Consider the following 26,337-nt stretch of genomic DNA (forward strand, 5'->3'; position numbering starts at 1 on the left):
TGTGTGTGTGTGTGTGTGTGTGTGTGTGTGGATGGATCGTGTCTTGCTCTGATGGTTGCGCAGGGCCGTATGATGAGTGTGGTGTTGTGTGTGTGTGTGTGTGTGTGGATGGATCGTGTCTCGCTCTGCTGGCTGCTGTACCTGGCAGAAGAGGTGTCCCTCCTGCTCCCGCTCCGTGAGGTGGGACAGCTGGCAGTTCACCACCAGATGAGCGTCGTCCAGGAGTGTGTTGAACCAGCGCCGGGTCGGGAGGAGAGCCTGACAGAGGGACACGGGTAAACACACACACACACACACACACATCTGAAGTCACAGTTCAGTCCTGATCAACGGAAAGAGTGACAGATCTATTCTTTCGTATTGTGAAGCATCTGTGTGTAACGGTTTAATGAAAAGAAAAAATGTAGTCCATCCATCCATCCATCCATCCATCCATCCATCTATCTGTCTGTCTGTCTGTCTGTATCTATCCATCTATCTGTATCTATCTATCTGTATCTATCCATCTATCTGTATCTATCTATCTATCTATCTATCTATCTATCTATCTATCTATCTATCTATCTATCTATCTATCTATCTATCTATCTGTATCTATCTGTATCTATCTGTATCTATCTATCTATCTATCTATCTGTATCTATCTATCCATCTATCTGTATCTATCTATCTGTATCTATCCATCTATCTGTATCTATCTATCTATCTATCTATCTATCTGTATCTATCTATCTATCTATCTATCTATCTATCTATCTATCTATCTATCTATCTATCTGTATCTATCTGTATCTATCTGTATCTATCTATCTGTATCTATCTATCTGTATCTATCTGTATCTATCTATCTGTATCTATCTATCTATCTATCTATCTATCTATCTATCTATCTATCTATCTAACCATATCCATCCATCTGTATCTGTCCATCCATGTTCCAAATGTTGTCTTTCACTTTTCACAAAGAAAACTTGCAAAAAATTCTTACAAGGTCAAAAAATTTTTAAAAATTAAACGTATCCACAAGTAAATACGTGCCTTTAGAAAATGATGAACAGTGAATTTTCATTTCATGCCAACTTTAATATCTTTTAAGAAACGGAAATAAGCAGCAGAACAAATGCTGGCATGAAAACGTACCTCCAGGTCAATCATGAACTCAATGAATCTCTCACAGTAGTGAACCTTCTCCATGGAGACGGAGCCTAGAGCAACACAACCATAAAACACACATTACACCACTGACGACACACCTCATTTCACACAGACCGACCGTGAAGAGAAAGAGAGAGTGACCGTGTTACGATCGTCTCATAAACAGGGCGCGCTGGCCTCTGGTGTGACCCGAACAGGTGGATGATGGGAGGAGGGACCGCCGAGAGGAGCGAAGCTGGGTCACGGCACACGATGGTGAAGACACAGAGAGATACTCAAAGCAGAAATAAAGACACAGCCTGAAGGGCGGCAGGAACACTGAGGCCTTATGGGTAACAGAAATCAGCCCCATCTTAATGTCTAGCACTATAAACATCCTGCAAAATGGGTTTTTCGGTGTCAGTGACAAGTACTTAGCAATTAAAAGGCCTTTTAATATAATTGTAAAAACGTCTACCTTCAGATCGTGGTTCATGAACACTTACTGGCCTGAAGCGTTTTAGGTTTACTTGATTATCCATACATAATTTTTTATAAAAACAGGGTATCTGCACACTTTTTAAAGTCAAATTTAAGGCTTTTTAAGACCTTTTTAAGACCTGAAGAAATCAAAATTAATACCTTACATTAGGGGTGCGCAATATTGAAAAAAAAATGTCTCAATATTTTCAAAGTTTTGTTGATGATAATTAGATGATATTTTACTGATTGTGTTTGTGTACTGGTACCATGGCTGGTTTAGGCCTGTTGTTGACAGCTGACTCACGAAAATATTCATATTTTTCATATTCTATGCAGTGGTCAGTTCACAGCAGTGAAAGGAATTAACTTTTTTTTTATTAAAGGGCAATATTTGCAACCTTAAATTGAGTTCCAGGGGCATTTTCACCCATATATGGACATTTTTTTTTTTTTTACTTAGAGGTATGCATCACCTTTTATGTCAAATTCTAACATTCAAATTAAATTATATTAGAATAATAACACAATACCACTGTTACCAGTTATATTAAATCATTAAATCAAAATCCATCTTTGCAGTGCAGAGGAGACACAGAAGCAGCATCAGAACTGGCATTAATATATTTATACTCCATTTACAATTGCATAAATAAAGCTATGATATATTCAATTCTTTCAATTCTTAATTCAATATTTAAATATGAACTGATTTCTAATTGTAACATTTTAATTACAGGGTACTTTAAATGTGAAACTAAACCCGCCAGTAGGTGGCGGCAAGTCACTGTCTCAGGGAGTCATTCATTCAACCGATTTGTTCAAACGGCTGATTCATTCAGGAACTGCAAGTGATTGTTCATTGAATCGTTAAAATGATTCGTTCAAAACGCGGATTTCAGTCAAGAAATCATCGCTGTCTTTTGCATTGAGACTCTGCTACGGTTTCATTTTGAAATTCTCGTCAGCGAAATAAAGGGAAAACAAACAATATTGTTTATAAAATGTAACAATGTTAATTTAACTGTTATATAAAATAAATATCATATTTGCTATTGTGCACGGGAAAACAGCCCTCTTGTTGATGTAATATTGTATGATAACAACATATGATATATAAAATACAAAAACTTTATACGTCTATTAGGGAACATACCTATAACTGCACTGACACATCACGCAGTGAAAGCAAGCATGAGAGACAAATGCGATGTCAGCTCGCAGTGCGCCCTCGTACATAGTTAACGTTAAAGTAAAACATAGAGTAGTATTGCATCCTTCATATCTCCGAAAAGTCTTTAGTTTCATTATATTTATAAAAGAAAGATAGGCTGTACCGAGTCTTTCCGGAAAAAGCCGAGCGGTTGGAGGCGTGCCGTGTGGGCGGAGCTAAATAATCACGAGCGCGCGAAGCTTTTGTGTTGAGAGCGTCTGGAAGCTGTGACATCCCAAAACAAACCATGGCTAACAATCAGATTCAGCCATACATTTTTGATCCCGAATCAGATCCCGAGGCTGAAATTAAATATATCTTACAACATTTGTGTGTGTTTACTCGTGGTTTATGAGGACATGATTTGGTTTTACAATAAACAAACAGACACCTACAGTGGCCAGCTAAACGAATGTATTTAAAGACATTCTTGAACAAATCCTATGCAGCGCTGCCGATGATTTCCTGAAGCGCGTTGATGTGCGCGGTCTAACTCTGCTCTGGTCGACGTGTGCGCGGGCGCGCTTTTCAGAGAGAAATGCTCATATAAGGAGTTCCACTCTCGTCTACGTCCTTAGATCCACGATGGAAAAAAAACAGCCGAAACTTGTACCAACCCGGAAGTAAGATTTTCGGCACAGAAATTCTCCTTATTCGTCCAAAATATTTTTTTTAAACTTTGGCCATTCTTAGCATGAGAATCCATCTCTTTAACACTGTAAACAACTCTGAATACATGAAACGCCATTGTACCCCCCCTTTAAAGGTTTGATAAACTGTTCAATTATTTGAGTATTATTTTGTCAGGCTTTACAGTATGAAAATAGAAAACAGTTTGTAAATTGTAACAATATTTCACAATATTAGTGTTTTCAATGTGTTTTTTTTATCACATAAATGCAGCCTTGGTGAGCAAAAGACACTTCAAAACATTTTTTATCTTACCGAGCCCAAACCAACCCAACATGAGTGTGATCTGCTAATTAGCAGTTTTTCAGCCAGGAGAGAGAACTAATTAGTGAAATCAGCGGAGTTCATGGGTGGAATAAACATATGGCAGGACTTTTACTTTCTGACCCCTGGACTTTAAACCTCTGGGTGCATGTATTAAGTAGGGATGCTCATATTGACCGTTTAACCGTTAACCGAAAGTAAAAATTTTGACCGATTAATACTATCAGTTAAACGGTTTAACAGTTAATTTTTTTTTTTGCTGCATTGTTAAAAAAAATACTATTAAAAAAAAAATACTATAGCATATAGCCTATATTTGTTAACTCACGAGGCGCGTCGACACGCACAACCACACGTGCCTACAGACATATTTCGCTGAGCAAGCAAAATGAAGCGAGCGAGCGTGAAGTAGCCTACTGTGTGGGACCATTTCGACAGAAAGGGCGACGAAGTTACTTGCGAAATATGCTACGCGGTATTAAAATACAGCAGTAGTACAAGTACAATAAAAATATCACTTGCGAAGCAAACATCCACAAGCAAATGAGAGTCGCTTCCCGAAGCTGGCCTCTCTAGCGAGACGTTCTCTCTGTGTTCCCGGGACATCTGTGCCATCGGATCATGCGTTTCCCCCGCGGGTCGAACTCAACAGGCTGCGCTCCAGACTAACCCCACATCATGTAGACATGTTACTGTTTTAAAATAAAAACTAGACAAACTGTGGATTGAGGTAGGCCTGCTATTTTGATTTGACGGAAAAACTTAGTCTGCAGGAAAAATAATTGCCGTTTTTTTTCAAAGCTTCAAAAGGATTCAGTGATTTCTTTTTGTCATCTTAAAGGTGCATTGCGCAACTTTTCATGTTAAAAATACCTGTTTTTCTATCCTATACATGCTTAAAGAACTGCCTGATGGGCTGAATGAGCCCTTCTCTGCGCACTGAGATTGCCTCTATAATCCTGTACAGTAAAATATATAAGAGGGATTCGGGCTCGAATTTGAGACTGGGCGTGACGTCATGCGCGTTCACCAGGCTATGTCTAGCAGGTATGTGTATTCGCCGGCGCCGCTATTCTCCGCATCAGCGAAGACAACTCGTGCATCAAAGGTAGAAGATGGATTCAAAGAGACCGGCTTGTAGTCCATTCCAAACCCCAACGCAAACTCCACGTAAAGTAAAGAAAAGAAAAATTTTGTCTAGTGCCACCAAAAGGTCCAAATTGGAGTCAGACAGGCGTCGGAGTGAGACGAGAGTCAACCTCTGGAAGGCATTTAACAAATGGAGAGATCTCCGGTCTGCTCTTGGTCTCAAACGGGATCCTCAGTTGGCTTTTTTCTTGATAAAACGGTAAGATATAGCCCAGTCTCTAATGTCTGATACGGCAAATCTATGACAACAAATGACGATGCGTAAAATGTGTAATGCTTTAGCGTAAGCTAGATAAATGTACAATCAGATTTGGTTTTACTACCATTGTCAGTGAACAGGTTCATAAACTAGGAATTGTCTTCGGAAGAATAGTACAACATAAAACATATCCCATAAAAGATGCTAAAGTTACCTATGTTTTTGTGTATGACCTACCGGTAGCCTTGTGTACTTTGCTAACATGATAAGGTGCTCATGTCCTTGACCAACAAGGAAGAACGCCGTTGCATTGGCTATATTTTCTTTTTCGTAAAAAATAGTAAATTGTTCCCGGGAATGTGAATTCGGCGGATTAGCCTGTTTGGCTTTTACAGTAACGTCATAGTGCCATTTGATTGTTTATTACCGTGAGACATTTGAGTGTACTTTGTTGACCAACTGTGTATGGTATGATTATTATCTTGAGCTTTTACAAAGTAATAACTTATATTGTTCATGAACGTGTTTCCATAATAATACACTCATAAGTGGATACAGTAAACACATAAAACAGTTCAACATACATGGAGATAGATGGAAACAAAAACCGAACTTTTCTACTACCCCCGTTTTCCCCTCACACATAAGTGTGTAATTTACTCAAATGCCTTTCCTTTCATATATTTAAAATGACTTGCAGATTTATAACTTTATTACCTCTGAAGACATTATGACTGTCAACAAAAGATTTGTGCGGCTGATGCTGTGTGTGTGGTCCATGAGCGTGCACATCTCTGGTTGCAGTTTCGCTTGTCGCCAGAGGGGGCATAGTTCTGCAAAAACTCAGAAACCTGCGCTATGCACCTTTAATTTCTTAATTATTTAAGTTAAAAAAATATTTAGTGTAGGCCTATTTAATGTTTTTTATTTATATTATTTTATTGTTTTTCTCTGTTGTCACTGTCAATTTGATGTTAATCCGGGTTTGCACTTTAAAATAAACCCGTGAAAAAAAAATGTTTGTATTTTTAACGGGTCACAGACACTCGTCAATTATATTTTTATTTAATTCAATAGGCTATTATAATCTTATCAGTTAACGGTTAATACTCGGATAACGAGTGGCGGTTGTCGGTCGGGAAAATTGACCGAAATGAGCATCCCTAGTATAAAGGCGTTCATCTGAATGAGAAGCTTTACCTGACGCAGGGATGGACATGAGAACCACCAGGAACTTCTTTATGAGAGCAGCGAGGAAGGTGCGCTCCTTCTTCGCTCTGTGGAAACACACTTCATGAGACACACGGGACATTGTTCTGACGTGTTTCAGGGTTGTGGGGTGTGAGGGGGTCTTACTGCTCCGAATCCTGAGGGTCCATCTTCTCATAGTTCTTCTTAATGAGGTTCCAGAACTTCTGCAGTTTTGGGACCTTCTTCAACTCCTGCTGCAGTCTCATCTAAATAATTACAAAACCTGGGGTCAGTTTCCAACATCGGAAATACTGGACAAAACAGACTGGAGTCTTGTCAATGCATGACAGTATGTGCGACATGGAGATTTATTAAAAAAGTCAAACTTTTATCATAGATCACTATTATTGTTAATATTTTAATAAGGCATTAAATGTTTTGGTAACGTTTCCTTTTAGTATTTACAGTGTACTTACCTAGAAAGTACTGGCTAATATAAGGTAAGTACATGGGTTCAGGGTTAGTACCTAGTTATTACCCAGTAATTATAATTACTATAATAAGTACATAGTAAGTACATGGGTAACAGGACTGTAAAAGGAAGCATTACCAATGTTTTATAAATTAAATTAATTAGACATCCTTTTTTGATTATTACAATTGAATTAAACAGAGTCCAGTAAAATGTGAATGGAAAATACATGATGTAGAGATTAGGGATGTGCCTGAAGCCGGATACGATGTTCGGAGAGGAAATGCCTAATTCTACAGAGGGACGCGGTGATGGGAAAACGTATTTCAATCCTTTTGAGTTCTCTCGCAATGACACTGTACCTAATTTTCGGGAAGCAGGGAGAAGCTATCAATATACGGGGTATTGAAATTGCTTTTGAATGTGTGCTTTTCACTTTCACGTTCCACTTCACGATCACGGCTTCTCTGTGTATAGGGAGCGGCGGTGCTGACCACACATTTGACAAGATAAGACTTTTGTCAATGATGCTCAGGATCTGTTGCGGACCAAATCCTCCTGTCAATTAGGGCTGTCAATCTTCCTCTATAATACTATTCGAATTCCATTCCATGTTATGATGATACAGCGTGGATAACATGCACAATTGTGTTACGATTCAAACACTTTATGGTTCATCAGACGAAACAAAAGCATTTCATTTTCACATGTGTGTAAGCCAAGGCGGCGAGAAAGGCAAGACTGCATAAAAAAAATTTAAAATATACATAAAAAAGCAATATTCGAATAGTAACTTCAGCATTTGAATAGTATTGATTTTTTTTAATATTCGAATTATATTCAACTTTCGGAATTCGTTCCAACAGCCCTACTGTCAATCATCTCTCCTTACTATCATCTTCACATGATCAGTGAAATCTGATGTACTGTAATAACCTAACCATGTCCCTTCAGCGTTATTCTTTTTCTGTGCCTTTCCGTATTCGGACTTAAAGTCCTCGCACACTGAATCCGAAATTCTCGTCCGAAATCGTTGCACGTTAAAAAATAAATACGACTCACGTTGTGTGAATCACGTTTACACACTGCATCCGAAACTTTCGCCCGTCATAAAAAAAAAATCGGATCGGGTTAGACTTTGTGTTTTTCGCATCCGTAGCAAGTTTGTTGAGAGGTGTTTTGACAATTCAGAGCCACCGAATGATGGCAAAAAATTATTTCAGACTCGTACCTTAAGGCTCCGGGCGCATCCCGGGTAGAGATCATATGGAGCATGAAATGTGTGTGTGATGCAGTAATATTCACCGGCAGCAGACACATCCACATGGGCAGAGAGACCAGCTTCTGCACCTGCTCACGGATCAAGTCCACTTCCTGAAGAACGTCACAAATAAACAGTCAATAATCAATAAAAGTTCTGTTTTACAGGGATGGAGCCAAACCTCTTATCACATCAGCTAAAATCCGTGCTACTTCACACACATCAGTTAACAGACTGAAAATAGTGTGTGTGAAACTTTTATTATAGGTGCAATTTTCTGCGCTGACACCTCTCACAGCATCTGCACATCATCACAAACATTATAGATGTGCATTTATTCAGGCTCTTTACAGGCTCATGATGATAGACATGTGTATTGCCACCCAAGCCTACAGTCTTACATTATTAGCATATTACGAACACTAGACAATGAAATCACATCAACAATGCAAATGGGCCATCTGAAGGGACGGGACACCATGCCTTAAATTAGCAGCAAGCCAAAAATAGATGAAAACAGCCTTGAACTGAAGCTGTCGTTATTCACATGAACCCCTGAGCTTAGAGAGCGGTTAAAACCCCTATAACATGCGCTGTTTAGCAAAGCAACAGTGCCACCAAGTGAGGAGTAATGTAGTAAATCCTTTGTGCTAGTGATTTAGTAAATGAGAAGCATGTGAACGAACCAGACTGTTGAAGCAGTGATCGAGGAAGAGGAGGAGCACCGTCTGTTCCTTCAGCGACAGGCCGAGCTGCTCGCCCGACAGACACGACTCCATCACACACCTGAAGAAGTGAGGGAAGTGTGTGGGCGCGCGCTTAAAAACCTGCCCAGAGAGAGAAACAACACAGGTGTCACACTTCCATCATATCTAATCAGATCTGTAAACAATAATCCTGGAAATTTACAGCAAAAAAAAATCAGCAGCTGTGGTTGCCAGATCTTCACAATACAAAAAAATTCAGCAAGTTTTACAGACTGACCTTAAATTCACCGTAAAACTGCATATTTCATTATGAGAAATTTTAATATACCACATTACTAAAATCTTTATAATACACTGACTGACCACCTTAAACGAAGGAGGTAAAGAGACTTGTGATGAATCAAAAGAGCATCAAAAGCAGCTTCTCCACAAGCTGAAGTAAATACTAATGTCATACATAAGGCCATTCATTTAACAACATAAAACGCTAATGTACATAACTGATAATAGTTATTTCAATGAAAAATAACATGAGAATTTACAGTTAAATAAGATCCTTTGTCTGTTTTTCACTTACACAAACTGCAAATGTCTCATTTCATCCGTTACAGTTTTTCACCATGATGAACTTACAGTTAGCAAATGAGCAGGTTTTACAGTCTTTTACTGTTAAATTTACAATTATTTTTAGTAGTGTTTAAGGCTGGGTATTTATTTTGATTATCATATCACGTCAAACCGTCCAAATTATACTTTGTTCTCAAATTGTTAATGTTCAACGTCAGCATTGCATGACATTTAATGCCCTTCCAGGGCTCGAAATTAACTTTTTTACCTGGTAGCACTGGTGCTCCCAACTTCAAAAAGTTAGGAGCACCAGCAAAAATGTAGGAGCACCCACCAAATTTGACGTTTAGCTCTGCCAGAAGAGCGGAACGACCGGCAGCATTCTGATGATTAAAAGCCTTAATAATCGAACCTGATTTGTTTTCCACACACTTGTCCCTGCATTTTTTTGTGCTTGGCACTCTCTCCTTGTTTAACCAAGCTCTTGCGCTTAAAATTTATTGGTTTTTGGTGGTGTCCGATGGACACTGTCATCCTTTCTTGCCCTGTTTTTTTTATTTTATTTTTTATTAAAGCTGTAATTTTACCACTGTAGGCCTATTTCATAGCTTTGTAAGATAAAATCCTTCTTTGCTAAACCTAATCATCATTTTGGTATTTCATCATATCAATATCAAAAACTACAATAATAAAGTAGCATTAAAAAGTTTATTTTAACTAATTTTCTACCATATACAATTGAATACAATTAGCAGCTAGCTAACAACAACTTGATTTGCACTTTTTGTTTCTGGTTTCACCTCACTCCAGTCTAAACTAAAAGTTTTGGGGTTTTTTGGTAAGTTTTCTTCACATTGTCATATAAATAACCTGAATACTGTAGTTTATTAAGGTTAAATCTTCCTAACCACTCTTACTAAAAGTAAATGTGGTAAGCACACTTACATTCTCATTTTAAGAGGTGTTCTGAGTAAATGTGGTTTGATTGGTTAACATTAGTTAATGCATTAGGCTAACTAACATGAACCATGAGCAATACATTTGTTACTGTATTTATGAATCTTTGTTAATCTTAGTTAATAAAAAATACAGCTGTTCATTGTTTGTTCATGTTACTTCACAGTGCATTAGGCTAACTATGTTAACAAATACATATTTTGATTTCAATAAGGCTACTATTAATGATTAAATTAGCATTAACAAAGATTAATAAATGCTGTAGAAATGCAGTTTATTAATAGTTAATGTTAACTAATGTAGTTAACTAGAGTTTAATAAATTTAACTTTATTGTAAAGTGTTACCGATTTGTTATACACCGATGCCAGACGTCTCGTGAGTTCAGTGTTGGACAGATCAGTTGTTTTAACCATTCATTAAATGGAATCAGTTCAAATGAGTCATTAGTTCGCGAATCGCACGTGTCATTAGCGGACGTGTAGGCTACGGCACGCGATGTGTGATTATCCCAGCAGTTTAGGACATCGCACAAGATTTGTGTCAACACAGAAAACATTTCATCACTGGATAGTTTGTTTTGTTTATTGAAATTGAGGTTTATGTCAGCTGAATGTGCGGAACGCTTTTTTTTGTTGCAGAATTCACACCCTGAGGGTAATTCAGGAGAAAAATCTCCGAATGCTTCACGTGAAACTTCGGTCTTCTTACCTTTTACCATCGTGTCAATTCTCGATTTCGATTAATATGCGTGAGGGAGGGAGAGCAAGACTGTTTGAAGACTGTGAGAGTGCGCGCGACGCGACTCTCTCTCTCTCTCTCTCTCTCTCTCTCTCTCTCTCTCTCTCTCTCTCTCTCTCTCTCTCTCTCTCTCTCTCTCTCTCTCTCTCTCTCTCTCTCTCTCTCTCTCTCTCTCTCTCTCTCTCTCTCTCTCTCTCTCTCTCTCTCTCTCTCTCTCTCTCTCTCTCTCTCTCTCTCTCTCTCATGAGCCCTGTCACAAGCGCAGCCGTCAGTCATCTATTACTCACCGATCAAATAAGGCTTTGGCGGTCGCCAAAAAAATTCAATGCAGGAAAAACCTCGTTTCATCTTCTCTTATTCAGCCTTTTAGTCGCGCGGTAGTCAGCTCCCTGTCATGTGACAACGGAGCGCAGCGTAAGTGAATGGGAGTGATTGACAGCTAATATTAACCTATCTAAAATCTGCTTTAAAGTTAGGAACGTAAGGATGAAGTTTGATTGGATGTAATCGTTGGATAGAATGATGGTCCGGCCACCGCGTATCAGTGCACATAAGGTACACACTGAGCAGTAATTTGCGAACGTTTTGTAGAGAAATAAAAACAGGTCGCACCACAACCATTATTTGCACTCGCACAGATGCTCCCAAATATATTTTTAGGTCGCACAGATTAAATTTCAGGAGCATATGCGACCAAAATGGTCGCAATTTCGAGCCCTGCCCTTCAGATATTTATCCTCGTCTTCGCATGGGCCGGTTGCAGTCTCTCTTTCCAAACTCTCAGTCCGAAGTCTTTTGCATTTTACAGCGGGTGAATCTCTAGTTGTCACTGGTGATTGTCGTTTGAACCTTTCTGGATCCGCCATCAAATTAAAAAGTTTAATTATATCAAGTGCAGTGAGAAAAGGCTATAAATCTCCACCTCCAACATCCTCACTCGCAATATAGCCGACTAGCCGAGACTCCTCCTTTATGTGTACAGATGTGTGTGTGTGTACAGATGTGTGTGTACAGATGTGACGTAATGACGCAAAGACATGCTCGAATCTCCCGCAGAAATCCACCAGTACCACTGGAGTTAAAAACATTATTACAAGCTGACCGCTTTGAATCGAGCGACGGCAAGCAGAGAGTTTTGAACACTGGCTGGTTATGTACTTGCTCAAATTTATTTTGGATCATTTTCAACCCAAAAAAGTTACGGACTGCAGCTTTAAGTGTCGTTCATCAACAGAAGTGTCATTTATTTGACTCTTCGGTGTGTTTAAAGTCAGGGTTGAAGACAAACCTCCCAGGCTGGAACGTTTTCTCGAAACTTCTCGTTGACGATGCAGCAGATGGACATCAGGTAGCTGTTGGTGGAGGCTTCAGGTGTGTAGTTCAACCACAGGTAACTCTCCAGATACTGGCTGGAGAACAGACAAGCACATCAGACAACTGTGTGTAACACACGGCTAGAACACACACACACACTGCTGACAGAAAACACCAACCTGAACTCCAGCAACATAATCTTTCTGACGGCAAATCTGAAAAGAGAAAACCAAAGTCAATACACACACCAAAGGGGTCAAACTGCTCATTTATAGCACTCATGCATTTTATATACAACATAAATAACTGAATACAATGGAAGCTTGTTTCCATAATGTAATAAAAAAAATTCTCTCTCAATTCCGACTATTTTTCTTAAGAGTTTTGATCTGCAATTCAGAATTGTAAAAATATTACAAAAACAGCCAAGGTCCCTTTAATAGACACAGGCCTGGTTTCACAGACAGGGCTAACATTAAGACAGGATTAGGCCTTAGTTCAATTAGCTTTTATAAATGTCCATTTAAAAAAAAAAACATTACTGGTGCGATTCTTAAGAAAATACAATGGCACTGATATATTTTAAGATTTGTCAGCGCAAGTTGCTTATGGTTACAGCTCAAACATGCATTTTAGTTTGAGACTAGGTTTAAACCTTGTCTGTGAAACCATGGGTTAGCATAATAACAACAACAATAATAGCAATAATAATAATAGCATATCATTAGTGAATTTTGTATGAGTGCAATTTACATTCCAAGAACTGCCCATGAATATTCTTACTTTGATTTAAGAATCTCATTCTGATAAATGTCTTCAATGACCTGAAAATAGAAAATATTCATAAGTCACATCCTCTTTAAAGCCAGACTTTAGATACAAGGTGATCATTCACTGACACTGATAAAAAAACGGATCTGTTAGTTTCTTTATTTATATATTATTCTAATATATATATACTATATTCTGCAAACTCCTGCTAAAGAGTTGAACTAAAGCACAAAGTTTGTCATCTTACCTGAGATTCAAATGGTAATTTATTCTTGACATGAGGTGCCCAGTATTTGTTTGAAAGCTTGAGAGAACAAAAACACAACGGCAAATTTAAGAAGATGTACACAAATAAACCGACTGTGTTTGACTTCATAAAGTAATCATAACTCACCTGAGTGACATATTCAGCGTTAATCTGCGCCACTGAAGGCGCGGAGGTCTTTATCAGTCTCGAGTCCTTCTGCATGTTTCGATCACTGATCATTAATAATGATGATCAATCGAATCAAATAATCATCTGTCTTACTGCTTATTTCAAGCTAACGTAACGTTACTGTATATCAATGTAATAGCTGAAAAGTTCATTTACTTTTCAGTATTCGCTGCTGAAAACCTAATAGATAAAATACACGCTGGAATGTGAACTTAATGCTGATAATCAATGAAACTTTGTTCATAACAGAGACGTCATGAATACGTTACTAGCTTTAGCCGTATGCTAACATGTGAAAGTATGAAAGTCGCGGCTAATGACAACTTCCGCTTTAGGGGTTTCCTTCCCAAATAAAAGCCTTTTGCTGCGTCTCTATTCTCCTACTTATACTACGCCCTAAAACTATTTTCTCTTTTTGTAAAAGAAAAAGTAGATACTTTTGAGTGTGTTGCAAAAAGTAGACAAGCTTTGGAACATAATCTCACGTCATTCAATTGCGTTTTTAACGGTTGCTCTCTGTCGCATCCTGTCACAGTAAACTGGCCTGTCAGTCATCTTGTCACAGTTAAAAACCTCCACATTTAATTTAATTTCAGTTCCTACCGTATTGGAGAGAAATGCAGAAGTACATTGATCTACAGTCGCAGGTCTTTCATGCGGAGAGACTCTCCTCATATCAATGCATTACTAATTATGCATTTAAAAGTTAATGGCCAAAAACGGATCTTTTTAAAAGTCCACATTGTTATTGCAGATGAAATATAACACGGATAACATTAAATAAATATATTTTTTTAATAGGTTAAACTTTAATTAGTCATTCAAACCTTTATCTAAACCTCTCACCGTCGGTCGCGCATATCCGCCATGTTTTGTAGTTTTTTTAACACTTTTTACTCATCTTTGTAGTTCCTCCTCCAAAGCGCAATGGGTTGTGGTCAATAGTGTGCACGGATCCATCCATACTTTGAAAATCCACCGGGAATAGTAGACCATCCGGACCATTTTAGGCTTTTTTATTTTGATTTAAAGTTATTCTATGACTCTCTTTGTTTATCAGCTATAAACAAGAAAGCCGCTAAAACTGCTCTGTTGCTCAAAGAAATTATGGTTTCATTATAAGTTACCTCCTGATTTCCTGAAGATGACCATTTTTTATATCTATTTTTCCCCATGTTATTTATTTCTATTTATTTTTATTCATTTATTGTATGTTTAGTTTCTATTGCCTTAAATGTTTTGTGAATTATTATTATTATTTTTAGTAGACTATCTCTTACTGTATGTACTTTACTGCCTTGCTTTACCTTGAGTTTCTTATCCTATTTTTTTGTGTGAAAGCCTACACGTATCCCCTTTGATCTTTGTTAAAAAAAATAAAATTAAAAAAAGTAAACCATCCGGGGACTTATAGGCCTCTTTTCAACATACTTGGGACACACTTATTCACATACTGTTTAGGATGGTATTGGGCATTGAGACACAGCGGTTCTCAGCTCTTTTCACAGGGAGTGTCAATAGCAATAGGCATATTAAAATAAGCTATTAAAATAATACAATTTCAGGCGGGTGTCAGTTATATGATAATCTGTGATTAGGCAACTGATGTGCTTGCAGTTTAACACAAACGGGTATTTTATTAATAGTAGGCTAATTTATATATTTATTATTATATTATACTATTATCTTAAAAGAGATATTTTACTATTGTCTCTTCCTTTTAAATCGACAGCAATATTTAATCATGACTGGCAACTTGACAAATACGTTTTCAATATTGGGATTTGTAAATGTTAAAGTAAGTATTTCATTGAGTAGCTGTGCATGTTTGGGACTATCAGCCAAGTTTGGGATTCTCTGTGATTTACGGACACTTTTGGGCAGAAAAAGAATAATTGGTGAAATGTACAAAAAGGGTTCTAGTCCGTTTGGTGCTTAGAACACATAAAAATGTTAGTCTAAGTTAAAGCGATTTTTGATCAACCAATGATGAGAATATTGAACCAATATTACAGCAATGGAACCAGAGAATTGTTAGGAGACTTATTTCTTTATGCAGAAAATAATTAGCTTAATTTTCCATTTTGACCACATATTTTGCATTGCATGGCCAATTTCTACAATATGTGAGTTATTTTAGAGGTTTTAGAGGATGCTGATTTCAGATTTAATGGCACATTCAGACTTCAAAATGGTAATTCTATAACAAATTTGGATAAATGTAGACAAATTTTTTATAAATTTCGGACCAAATTTGAGGTTATTTTCATGGTAAACACAATAATCTCACATTTCAGAATTACGAGAGCTCTTGCTCTTTGATGTGAATGTTGATAACCTAAATTTGTTTACATTTCTTGAGGTCCGGTCATGTTTTTCAGCAAATAAGCTGTTGCAGCTATATCTGTTGTAGTTGTAATACGTTGTAAAGTAAGGGAGCATAGTCTAGTTTTAAAGTCACCTTGCAAATATTTTTTTCTTATATCGCCTTAATATTCGTACAAAAGTTAGTCAAGGGATTTAATGTTGCCATTTTAATGTTGCCATTACTTATGTTTTCACATTAAGATAAAAGGTGGACACAGTTATAATGACAATACATAGTGAAATTTCTAGTCAGATCCATTTTGTGGGTGAATCTGGTGTTCTAAAATTAGTTACCATTATTTTAAAGTTTCGGATTCTTCTTTTTAAAAAAAAAAAGACTTCTTGTGGTTTGATAAGGAAAGGGTTAAAAACAGTTGATATTGATATTGATATTTGATAACCACTCTTCTACCACATCATAAATGGACAGGTGGCTGATGAAAAAGTGAATGTGCAAGATGCGCTGAAGATTGGCCAGGCTATGTGTGAAAAGTTTTCTTCATCACTTCCGGAGGCGTTTCATGCACCCATCTCTAACAAGGTAGTGACTTGTAGGTTGTCTACAAACCGGAAGGTTGGTTGTTCAATCCCCAGTTCCACCTGACCAAGTGTCGAGGTGTCCATGAGCAAGACACCTAATCCCAGCTGCTCCCGACGAGCTGGATGGCGCCTTGCATGGCTGACACCGCGTCGGTGTATGAATGACTGAGTGGGTGAATGTGAGGCAAAATGTAAAGCGCTTTGGTGGCCATTGGGTCTGTGAAAGCAAATGGAGTCCATTTACCATTTTACTATGAAGTTCCAGAAAACGGGAATGAAGGTCAGGGGGAAGGTTGTCTGTGACCTTAAGTGTTGGGCATTTGCTCGACAATTGGTGGTGGGAGGCCAGAGAAAAATGGAGCTCTCTTCTCTCTTTAAATATGAGCTTAGCCCAGTCCCCTTGTCTATCATTGATGACAATGGATGCCTCGGAAAGGGCAATAAGTCAGTGCTTGTCCAGCAGTTTGGGAATTCCAGTCTGCAATCCCCAGCCACCAGATGTTGTCATTGTGGATGCATCCCAGCTCATTTATCACGTGGTTTGGCCATCGTCTGGGACAGTGGCAGATCTCGCAGCCAGCATGGGATGTCGGCTTAATTGTTATGACACCCAAACATTTGTCATCTTTGACAGATATTTGCAGGTGTCGTCCAAGGACCATGAGAGACATAGAAGAGCAGGAGAGAGCTCCACAGAGTACAAGCTCTCATTGACTACACCTCTACCTAGTCGAGACAAAGTCTTGAAAAACAAGCACAACAAACAAAGGCTGAGCGAACTCCTGTGTACTTTCAATGTAGGAAGTAGAGAATTATGTTAGAAATCAAAGTACTCTTGCATCTCAATGATCGCTATACATTTACAGGAACTAGTTTGTCAGCAGCGGCGGCATTTTACTTTGCTCCGGTTAGTAGGAACTTACTGCGCCGAAAAGTAAACACAGAACCGAAGCGCACTAGTCGGAGCTACCTGCACTAGCTCTCTCTCTCACTACCTCTCTCGGTTGCCTAGGTAACTTAATATCCCTCCACCGCTGATGTAGACTGTGCTAATAAATACAGGGAACAAAGTATAACTATTGCAATGCGATGAAATGTTAGTTTGATTTCTAACATTATTCTCTCAACAGACATTTACATCGATAGTCTGGGGTTGTAATTTATTTGCTTTTGGTGTACTGTGGAGTGGGTAAAACTGTTTTTAATTGCAGGCTAGCAGTTACCGTTGACTCGCGCTAGCCTAGCACTGGCGAACTATGCAACTGGAAGGACTGGATGAAATTTTTTGAAAACTGTCTCGAGTTATCAAGAGAAAATTGTATTTATGGAGATAAATTGTAGCCTATCACAAAGCAAACGTATGCTTCGGTGGTAAATCACCAAAGGGCTTCCGGTCAAGAAATGGAGAATGTTCCGCTGGATAGTGGACGCCATTGATGGGCCTTCAATGCCTCCCCGAGCCAGGGATGAGACTCAGGATGGGAGGTCTCGGCGGGACGAGACTCTGGACGGGCAGTCTTGGCAGGACGAGACTCTGGGCTTAGGATGAAGATCAGGCTGAACGGGCAGCCTCGGCAGGACGAGACTCTCGGCTTGGGATGAAGATCAGGCTGGTCAGGCAGTCGTGGCGGGACGAGACTTTGGGCTTGGGATGAAGATCAGGCTGGTCAGGCGTGACGTGAAGATCAGGCTCGTCAGGCAGTCTCGGCGGGACGAGACTCTGGGCTTGGGATTAAGATCAGGCTGGTCAGGCGTGACGTGAAGATCAGGCTGGTCAGGCGTGACGTGAAGATCAGGCTCGTCAGGCAGTCTCGGCGGGACGAGACTCTGGGCTTGGGATTAAGACAGGAGGTGTGACGTGAAGTTCAGGTTGGTCAGGCGTGACGTGAAGATCAGGCTGGTCAGGCAGTCTCGGCGGGACGAGACTCTCGGCTTGGGATGAAGATCAGGCTCGTCAGGCATGACGTGAAGATCAGGCTCGTCAGGCAGGCAGTCTCGGCGGGACGAGACTCTGGGCTTGGGATGAAGATCAGGCTCGTCAGGCATGACGTGAACGGCGTACTGAGAGATGAAGCTCTACAGACAAATGAAGAGCGCCTCTCTCCAGTTTCATTGGTGACAACAGTGCAAATCAAATCAAGCTGTAGATGATGTGAAACCTGTATTGTTCTCTGATGTGTCCACCTTCTCTGTCTTTCCCGCATCTGTGGGAGTTACGGTGTGGAGAAGAACTAAAGAGTTTGAACACTCGGACGGCAGCATGGGGCGGATCAGTGATGGTTTGGGCTGCGATATCATGGCATTCTCTACTGTGCTTGATGGACACGTCTCTGTCAAAGATTACTGATCCGTTCTGGAGGACCATGTCCATGTGCACCTACAGGTTCAAACATTGTACCCTGAAGGGGGTGCTGTGTATCAGCATGATAATGCACCAATACACACAGCAAGACTGGTGGCAGATTGGTTTGATGAAAATGAAAGTGAAAGTGAAGTTGAACATTTCTCATGGACTGCAAAGTCACCAGATCTGATGTTATTGAGCCACTTTGGAGTATTTTAGTCAGAAAGCGTTTTCCTTCACCAGCATCACTCATACCCATTTTCCATCAAAGCATTTTGAGAGCCAGTTTGGACCCGGTGCCTACTCGCGAACCATTTCTTTGTGTTTCGACAGCCAAAGAACCGGTTCTCGGCCAGGAAAATGGGTTCCAAAGCGACACCAACACTTTGCTGGACTAGAACCGTTCTTTTACCACGTCATGCTTACGTCGGGGGCGGGGTTATTGTGGCCACACTTTGGGAATGGGAAAGCTAAGACGTATGGAGACGTACACAGTGACGCAACTACGTTGTTCGCTGGGCTCTCTAGTCAGTGGAAAAACAAACAGGTTCTGAGAAGGTTCGCAAGTTGAACCAGCACCAGTTCCGAACCAGTTCTTTTTTGGTGGAAACTAGGTAATAGTGACCTGAACTGTTCAGAAGAGGAACGACTCAAAATCCTTCTGGCCACTGTGAAGGAGAGGGACGTTTATAAGAGAGACAAAAAAATAAATAAAAACAAGTTTAAAAAAGGCAAGCAGTTTTAAAAAAGAAATCATATAGGCTAAATGGGGGATCATACTAAATACCACAACGGAGTTATATACTACTACTGTGTATAATTTCTCCTGTTTTTGTCTCCTTTATGATCTCTCTTTCAACACAAGAAACCCGTTTTTGAAACCGTAATACATTTTTGTCAGGATTCTTCAATGAATAGAAAGATCAGAAGAACAGCATTTATTTGAAATGGAATCTTTTGATCAATGTAATGCATCCTTGTTAAATAAAAGTATTTCTTTTTTAATATCTTTGATATGAATGTTATCCTCAATGTTCATCATATGATGTTAAAAATGTTATTGATGCTATGGAATTCTTAGAGCATTATATGTGAAACATTTGTATCTCTTGAAATGTAGCATATTTTTAATAAACGTTTAAAAAATCATAAATGGGCTTTTTCGTTTGGTGTTGTTTTGGGATCCTTTATTCATTTGGATTTATTTTTTTATTACAAAACAGTAATGAACAATAATAGACAAAAATGAGGGTTACAAGACAAAACCACAAAGAATATTAAATCAGCTTAAATGTTTTACACCATGACAGTCTTATACACAGTAGAGTTTTTAGATGTCATCAAACTTTTTCTTAAACATAAAAAGAAGGATTTTTCTCTGAAAATGTACATTTGTGAATATAACATTTGGCAAGAAAAAGTAGTAATTTAATTACAAATTTAAAATGAGAAGGGTCTAATATCAGAGAGTATTTGTGGCTTATACAGAAGTTTGAAGATAGATGCATGTGCCTTTTAACAAAGTTTGAAAAGTCAACCCAAAATACTTTGCCATTCACACAGTCCCAAAACACATGATTGTCTCTTCAAACTAATGACAAAAGGAGCACATGGGGGAAAACTATTATTCAATTTAGCAAGTTTATAGTTAACTGGGTAGCAATTGTAAACAATTTTAATAGAGAATTCAACAATAATTTGGATTTCTTCACCACTACTACTAACCGGTTTGATGACGCATCAGTGATACTGAAAGCTGATTGGCCTTGATGGTTATACATGCGGGAAAAGGCCAATTTAATTTACAAGATGATGTCCGATTTATTCTCCCTTGTGCCTTTTTACACGCATTTTCCACGGATTTTAATAATAAAACTCTTCTGAACGAATCTCATATTCAAGAAATGTCAACATTAAATTTGTAGCTATTTAATAAATCAGATTCGATGTTTGCTCACGCGCTCTGCTCATGTGCGCGTGATTCGAAATTTAGTTGCTATAGCGACGCGTTTTATGAATTCTGCATATATATTTACACTTGAACCGATCGCTGTCTGTTGGTTGAGAGACGAGGCGAATAACAGACTTGCAGAGAATTTTCTGAGCTAAACTTGAGACTTGAAAGTTGTTTTCTGGAAACAGCAACAGCGGAGAAGAGACTTTTATTCTAGACGGACATCGGAGGATATATCCTTTATATATAGTTATATTTTTGAAAGTGTCATAATTTCTGAGAATACTTTTCATTAGATTTTTCTTTTCTTATTTTATTAGGAGTTTATTTAATTTTTTTGTTTTATTTAATTGTTTATTTTTAGGGGAGTATTTCTGAAGAGATTTGTGTTTTATTGTATTGTATTTTGTGTTGTATTTTGTTATTGTTTTATTGCAGTTTGGAGGAGGATGCCGATGGCTCACATGATGGGTGAAAGAGGAGGTGAGTGCTTCAGTTTTTCATTTATGGTTTATGGTATGATGTTGTACAATGACTGACTACATTAATGTGAAGAACCAATTTGATCACATTTATTTCATTCCTTGCATGTGAAATAAACTTTTGAATTTGAGTAACTGAAGTAAACATTTGTAATTGACCACTGACATTTATTATTATTATTAACACATTACTAACTATGTGATGTGTGAAATATTCCATCCTCAGGCCGCTCCAGACCCAGGAGAGCTGCTTTCTCTCAGACGGCTGGTCAGGAGGTTTGGAGACCCGGTTCTGATGGCCGTGATCAGGATCCGCTGCCAGACCCGACACAGAGCCAGGATCTTCCTGGATATTTAACATCTCTGTCTTCTGAGTTTTCTGTTTCTGTGTCCACAGGTCAGACTCACGGGACGAGGGCGAAGCAGAACCCAGATGATGGACGTCCGTCCACTTCATCCAAACACTCTCGCAGAGGTCAGAATAGGCTTTTAATAAAGAAGTAATGATGGCTTAGTTTCTATTTCTATTTTAATGGCTGATTTGTCATTGAAAATAGAAAGTTGAACCAACTAAAGTAACGGTAACACTTTATTTTGATGGTCCCTTTATATTTACATTCTGTTGACTATAAGTAACTTTGCACCTTCATGTCAACTAACTCTCATTACAGTATCAGTAGACTCTCTGCTTAATATCTGCTAACTCTTTATTGTGATGCTCCTCCAACAGACACTCTACTGACTATAAGTAACTTTTCAACTATTCATGTCAACTTATTCTAACCCTACCAGTCTACTATTACTCTACTAATACTCTAATGAGAGTTAGTAGACATGTAAGTGCAATGTTACTTATAGACAACTGAATGTCTTAAAGGGACCAAAATAAAGTGAAACCAAAGTAACAATTTGATGTGACCACTGACATTGATTATTAATATTATAAAAAAATATATTAAACAAAAGAGTTTTTGATGTGTGAAATGTTCCATCCTCAGGCGGCTCCAGATCCTGGAGAACTGCTTCCACAGACTCTTCTCCGGGCTTCACGTCGTCCTCAGCTTTGTCCCTCTCTGAGGTCCGTGTGGAGAGGAGGTGTAGAGAGTCGTTGAGTCTGAGCAGCCGAGGCTCCTACAGCGTCGAGTGGAGATGGAGTGGCGATGGATCGGAGAGCCCAAACCAACAGGGCTTGTCCAGGTCCGACAGCCTCGAAGCGTTTCTGTGTCCTCCGCTGCCGGGTCAAGTTCCTGTCGAGCCAGCAGAGACTTCCACTGGCCGAACTGCTCAGGGTGCCGTGGAGGCTTCTCCAGCGAACAAGAGCTCAACAGGTGAGACTGAGATACGGCTGGGCAGTGTAAAGGCTACAGAGACAGATTTAGCTATTTCATGCATAACCGAGTCAAGTTTTTAACTTGTTAGTGTCCGGTCAAATTTACTGGTGCTCAGCAAAATTTTCTTTCTGATTTTTTATTTATTTTATTTTTTGGTAACACTTTATTTGGATGGTCCCTTTTGAACATTCTGTTGACTATAAGTAACTTTGCAACTACATGTCAACTAACTCTCATTAGAGTATTAGTAGACTCTCTGCTTAATATCTGCTAACTCTTTACTGTGATGCTCCTCCAACAGACACTCTACTGACTATAAGTAACTTTACAACTACATGTGGACTTATTCTATCCCTACCAGTCTACTAATACTCTAATGAGAGATAGTAGACATGTAGGTGCAGCGTTAATTATAGACAACCGAATGTCTTAAAGGGACCATCAAAATAAAGTGAAACCTAATATTTTTGTTTTTTATATTTTAATTGGACGTTCATTTTCAGAACATTCCGAGAACATTCGAAAGTAACGTTCCCATAATGCAAAATTATCAAAATAGAATGTTCCTTTAACCAAGATCAAACAGTTTTGAAACGTTGAAAAAACTGGATGTTTTGAACGTTCAGGGAACATTTAGAAATAATGTTTTCTTAACTTAATGTGAATGTTAGCAAAACGTTCTCAATAAGACATGAACTCGAAGGTACTTGCGCTGTCTGACACACACCAGAAACACGCGCACAGAAAGCCGCTTCTCAGACAGCATACGATCCAGAAAAGAATTCAATTTCACCACTTATTTCTAATTACTATTATTTTTAAATAAGTTATGTCATTATATCATAGCATAATTTGACGTCAGAGATGTGTCTAATAGTTGTTTTCATTGGTTGTTCAGAGAAAGCTCCAGACCGCAGGAAGAGGAGAAGAGCTGCTGGTTCCAGGCTCTGGAAGGCTCTGAAGAGTGTTTTCTGCTGCTGTTCCTCCAGTGCTGTGAATGTTGTGGAGCCTTTTGTTCCTCCAGCAGATCCTGATCCTGAACCATCATCACCTGCTCCAGATCACTCCGGCGTCGAGCCAAATAATGGTCAATCGACACTCATTATTTCTACAAAACATTTTTTTAACAGTATTATCTTGTTTTCCACTAAAAATAAGGCTTGTTTTTAGAGAATATTAATATTATTTCCCCCATTATAATATATATCTCGACCAGCACTGATATTTTTTAAATAAAACAATGGATCTAGCAAGCTAATACTTTTCTCATATTTGTCTGTTTGTTTTTCAGAGTCCTTTGAGTCTCTCTATAACGTGGATAGGATGATTGGATCCGGAGGATTTGGCAGGGTGTTCCTGGGAACACGCAAATTTGATGGCAAAAAGGTAAATACTGAATTACTGAATTGTACAAACATTTTGCTCTTGCAAAACACATTTAAAACAATTTACAGATGGTTTAATACTTAGTGCAAGGTCAGGCGCTTGAATACTCTTACTGTTATTGAAACTGTTTTTTTTTTTTTGCAGGTTGCCATCAAGCGGATGTGCAAGATTGACAACGATCGTTATCTTAATATTGTAAGTTAGCCAGAACCTGAGTGTGTATTGAGTTGTTTAAGTCCAGATGACAGTAGTTCATACACCCGTAGGAAGCATTAGGTGTAAATGTGATCAACAAAAAGCCTAGAGGCAGCAAATAACTTTGAGCTGAAAAGGCTCTTTTGAATGCATCTAAAAAGATCAAAGAAAAGTACATTTCAAAATGAAATGTTTTCTTCATATTTTTACCCAGCTAACCTTCTGTCTGCTTCTCCTCTCTAGCCCGGGAATCCCGAACCTCTCGTTACAGAAGTGGCGCTGCTGATGATGATGAGGCGAGAACCCATAAGCCCCTTCGTCATACGACTATACGAGTGGTTTGAACATCCTAGAGAATTCACTCTGGTTCTGGAGTATCCTGAACCCTGCGAGAGCTTGCTGGACTTCATCACTCGTAATCATCAAGTGTGTGAACCGACAGCACGGGTCATCATGAGACAGGCTGTGCTGGCAGTGCAACACTGCATCCATCGGGGTGTTTTCCACAATGACATTCATGCGCAGAACTTCCTGTTGAAGAAAACCCCGGTACAGCTCAAGCTGATAGACTTCGGCTGCGGTCAGCTGTTTAGTAGCGACGGCTACGAGAGCAAAATATACATCGGTGAGCATTCTGGGAGTGTGGAAACCTGAATGCAGTGACTTACTAATTATTTGATGCTTTAAACAAAAAAAGCTCACCAATGTGCAAATGTCTTGCTTACAGGAGTAGCGAATTACCGCCCGCCTGAAGTCTTGACAGAACCTCGATTCCACGCCGTCCCGGCAAATGTCTGGGCTCTAGGAGTGTTGCTGTACCAGATGGTGAACGCATGTTCTCCTTTCCACAGTAGAAGAGAAATCACACTCGCCAAAGTTACATTTCAGAACTCCAGCTTATCCAGAAGTGAGTGAATAATATTGATAACATTGATAAACACACACATAAAGCAACGGCTTTGTACAGAAACACTTAAAGGTGAAGTATGTAAGTTGTTTTATATATAGCTCAACGTATAGAGAGAGTTTGGGGCGAGAGCCGTGGGGAAAGAAATGCAGCTTTAGTTACAGAAGTGAAAGCCAGAATTCACTGCATTTATACCTTCAGAGATCAAACCGGTCATGAACACGTCAAAGTGGACAGAGCATTGTGATGCAGAAAGGCACATTTTCATAAAGACAAATGCAACACAGCTAAAAGTATTACTAATATGTTGGGCCTGAAACATGCCTTCACAAGAGCCAGTAAGAGCCGCGTTTGAGACGTTTAAGTCGGGGAAGACGCGATGCACGGAAGGGGCCTTTGCAAGGTTTTTTGAAAATATGCTTTATTTTGTCATTTATTCCACTCGCTGCCACTAGTGTCGCAGAAACGACATACTTCACTTTTAAACTAAAGATAAGGAACATTTGACAGTATTTTAATCATGTTTTAGATGCTGTGTTCATAGATGCCAGGTCACATGGTCATGACTAACCAGCTCTCTCCTTATTCAAATGTGAACAGAATGCAGGGATCTGATTAGCCAGTGTCTATCCCGGGATCCAACTAAACGCCCGACGTTAGAGCAGATGTTACAACATAAATGGATTAGTAGTGATCGACAGTAGATTGGAGAAGTTCAGGAGATTCACTCGATCAGTTTCAGGTGTGAGGAAGTGTAACAGAGAGCAGGATTATTATCTTTTGCCTTTTTTCATTGTAATGTTCTTGTTATAGTCAAGTCAGCTTCATTTATATAGCGCTTGATACTATACAGATTGTTTTAAAGCGGCTTCACGGTAGTAAACAGGAAAATAACAGAATCAGTGATGCAAACAGAATTCAACTCTGTTCTAGCTCTATAAAATCATTCATGAGTTGACTTGTTCATATAATCTTTGTATTGGATAGGAAATAACATCCTTGCTGAGAGCTCTGACTCGAGACTCGACCCGAAGCCTGAAGTCCAACACCAACCTGACAGAAACTCAGAGCCGGTCCACGTCTGAGCGAGAACATGAGAGACTGCAAGACCGGAAGAAGTCATCAAGTCATCACACACACATTTGCTTCGTTTCAAAAGTCAAGACAAGTCATCTTTATTTATATAGAGTTCCGGGGATGACGTTGTTACCGGACCGGAAACCGTGGGCATTCGGCAGATTGGCAGACTGTTGTGGTGAAGGCGGCTAAACATGGTCGATAACTGT

At 39.0% G+C, this 26,337-nt stretch overlaps 2 protein-coding genes across 2 annotated transcripts in view; one reads left to right on the forward strand and one right to left on the reverse strand.

Moving 5' to 3' along the window:
* The window catches only part of aqr (aquarius intron-binding spliceosomal factor), a gene marked incomplete at its 3' end in the record, with an annotated part of 90,636 nt that extends 76,892 nt beyond the window's left edge, over window positions 1-13,744 (reverse strand). The window contains exons 1-11 of the mRNA XM_056256158.1: window positions 13,504-13,744; window positions 13,357-13,413; window positions 13,122-13,162; window positions 12,518-12,553; window positions 12,313-12,433; window positions 8,740-8,880; window positions 8,098-8,166; window positions 6,486-6,586; window positions 6,330-6,406; window positions 1,141-1,205; window positions 142-258 (exon numbers count right to left, since the gene is read on the reverse strand). Of these exons, the coding sequence (XP_056112133.1) occupies window positions 142-258; window positions 1,141-1,205; window positions 6,330-6,406; window positions 6,486-6,586; window positions 8,098-8,166; window positions 8,740-8,880; window positions 12,313-12,433; window positions 12,518-12,553; window positions 13,122-13,162; window positions 13,357-13,413; window positions 13,504-13,596 (918 nt within the window). The remainder of the gene's footprint in view (window positions 1-141; window positions 259-1,140; window positions 1,206-6,329; window positions 6,407-6,485; window positions 6,587-8,097; window positions 8,167-8,739; window positions 8,881-12,312; window positions 12,434-12,517; window positions 12,554-13,121; window positions 13,163-13,356; window positions 13,414-13,503) is intronic.
* Window positions 13,745-21,205: 7,461 nt separating this feature from the next.
* On the forward strand, window positions 21,206-26,232 carry LOC130088837 (serine/threonine-protein kinase pim-2-like). Its single transcript, XM_056255814.1, has 9 exons — window positions 21,206-21,233; window positions 21,459-21,707; window positions 22,231-22,560; window positions 23,462-23,650; window positions 23,855-23,949; window positions 24,094-24,144; window positions 24,388-24,769; window positions 24,872-25,051; window positions 26,039-26,232. Exons 1-9 carry the CDS (start codon window positions 21,206-21,208, stop codon window positions 26,134-26,136), a joined length of 1,602 nt encoding a protein of 533 aa, XP_056111789.1. The 3' UTR covers window positions 26,137-26,232.
* Window positions 26,233-26,337: the final 105 nt, after the last annotated feature.

This window comes from Rhinichthys klamathensis, unplaced genomic scaffold (assembly GCF_029890125.1).
Source record: "Rhinichthys klamathensis goyatoka isolate OS25496 unplaced genomic scaffold, OSU_Roscu_1.1 h1tg000123l_1, whole genome shotgun sequence".
In the NCBI taxonomy this organism is placed as follows: domain Eukaryota; kingdom Metazoa; phylum Chordata; class Actinopteri; order Cypriniformes; family Leuciscidae; genus Rhinichthys; species Rhinichthys klamathensis.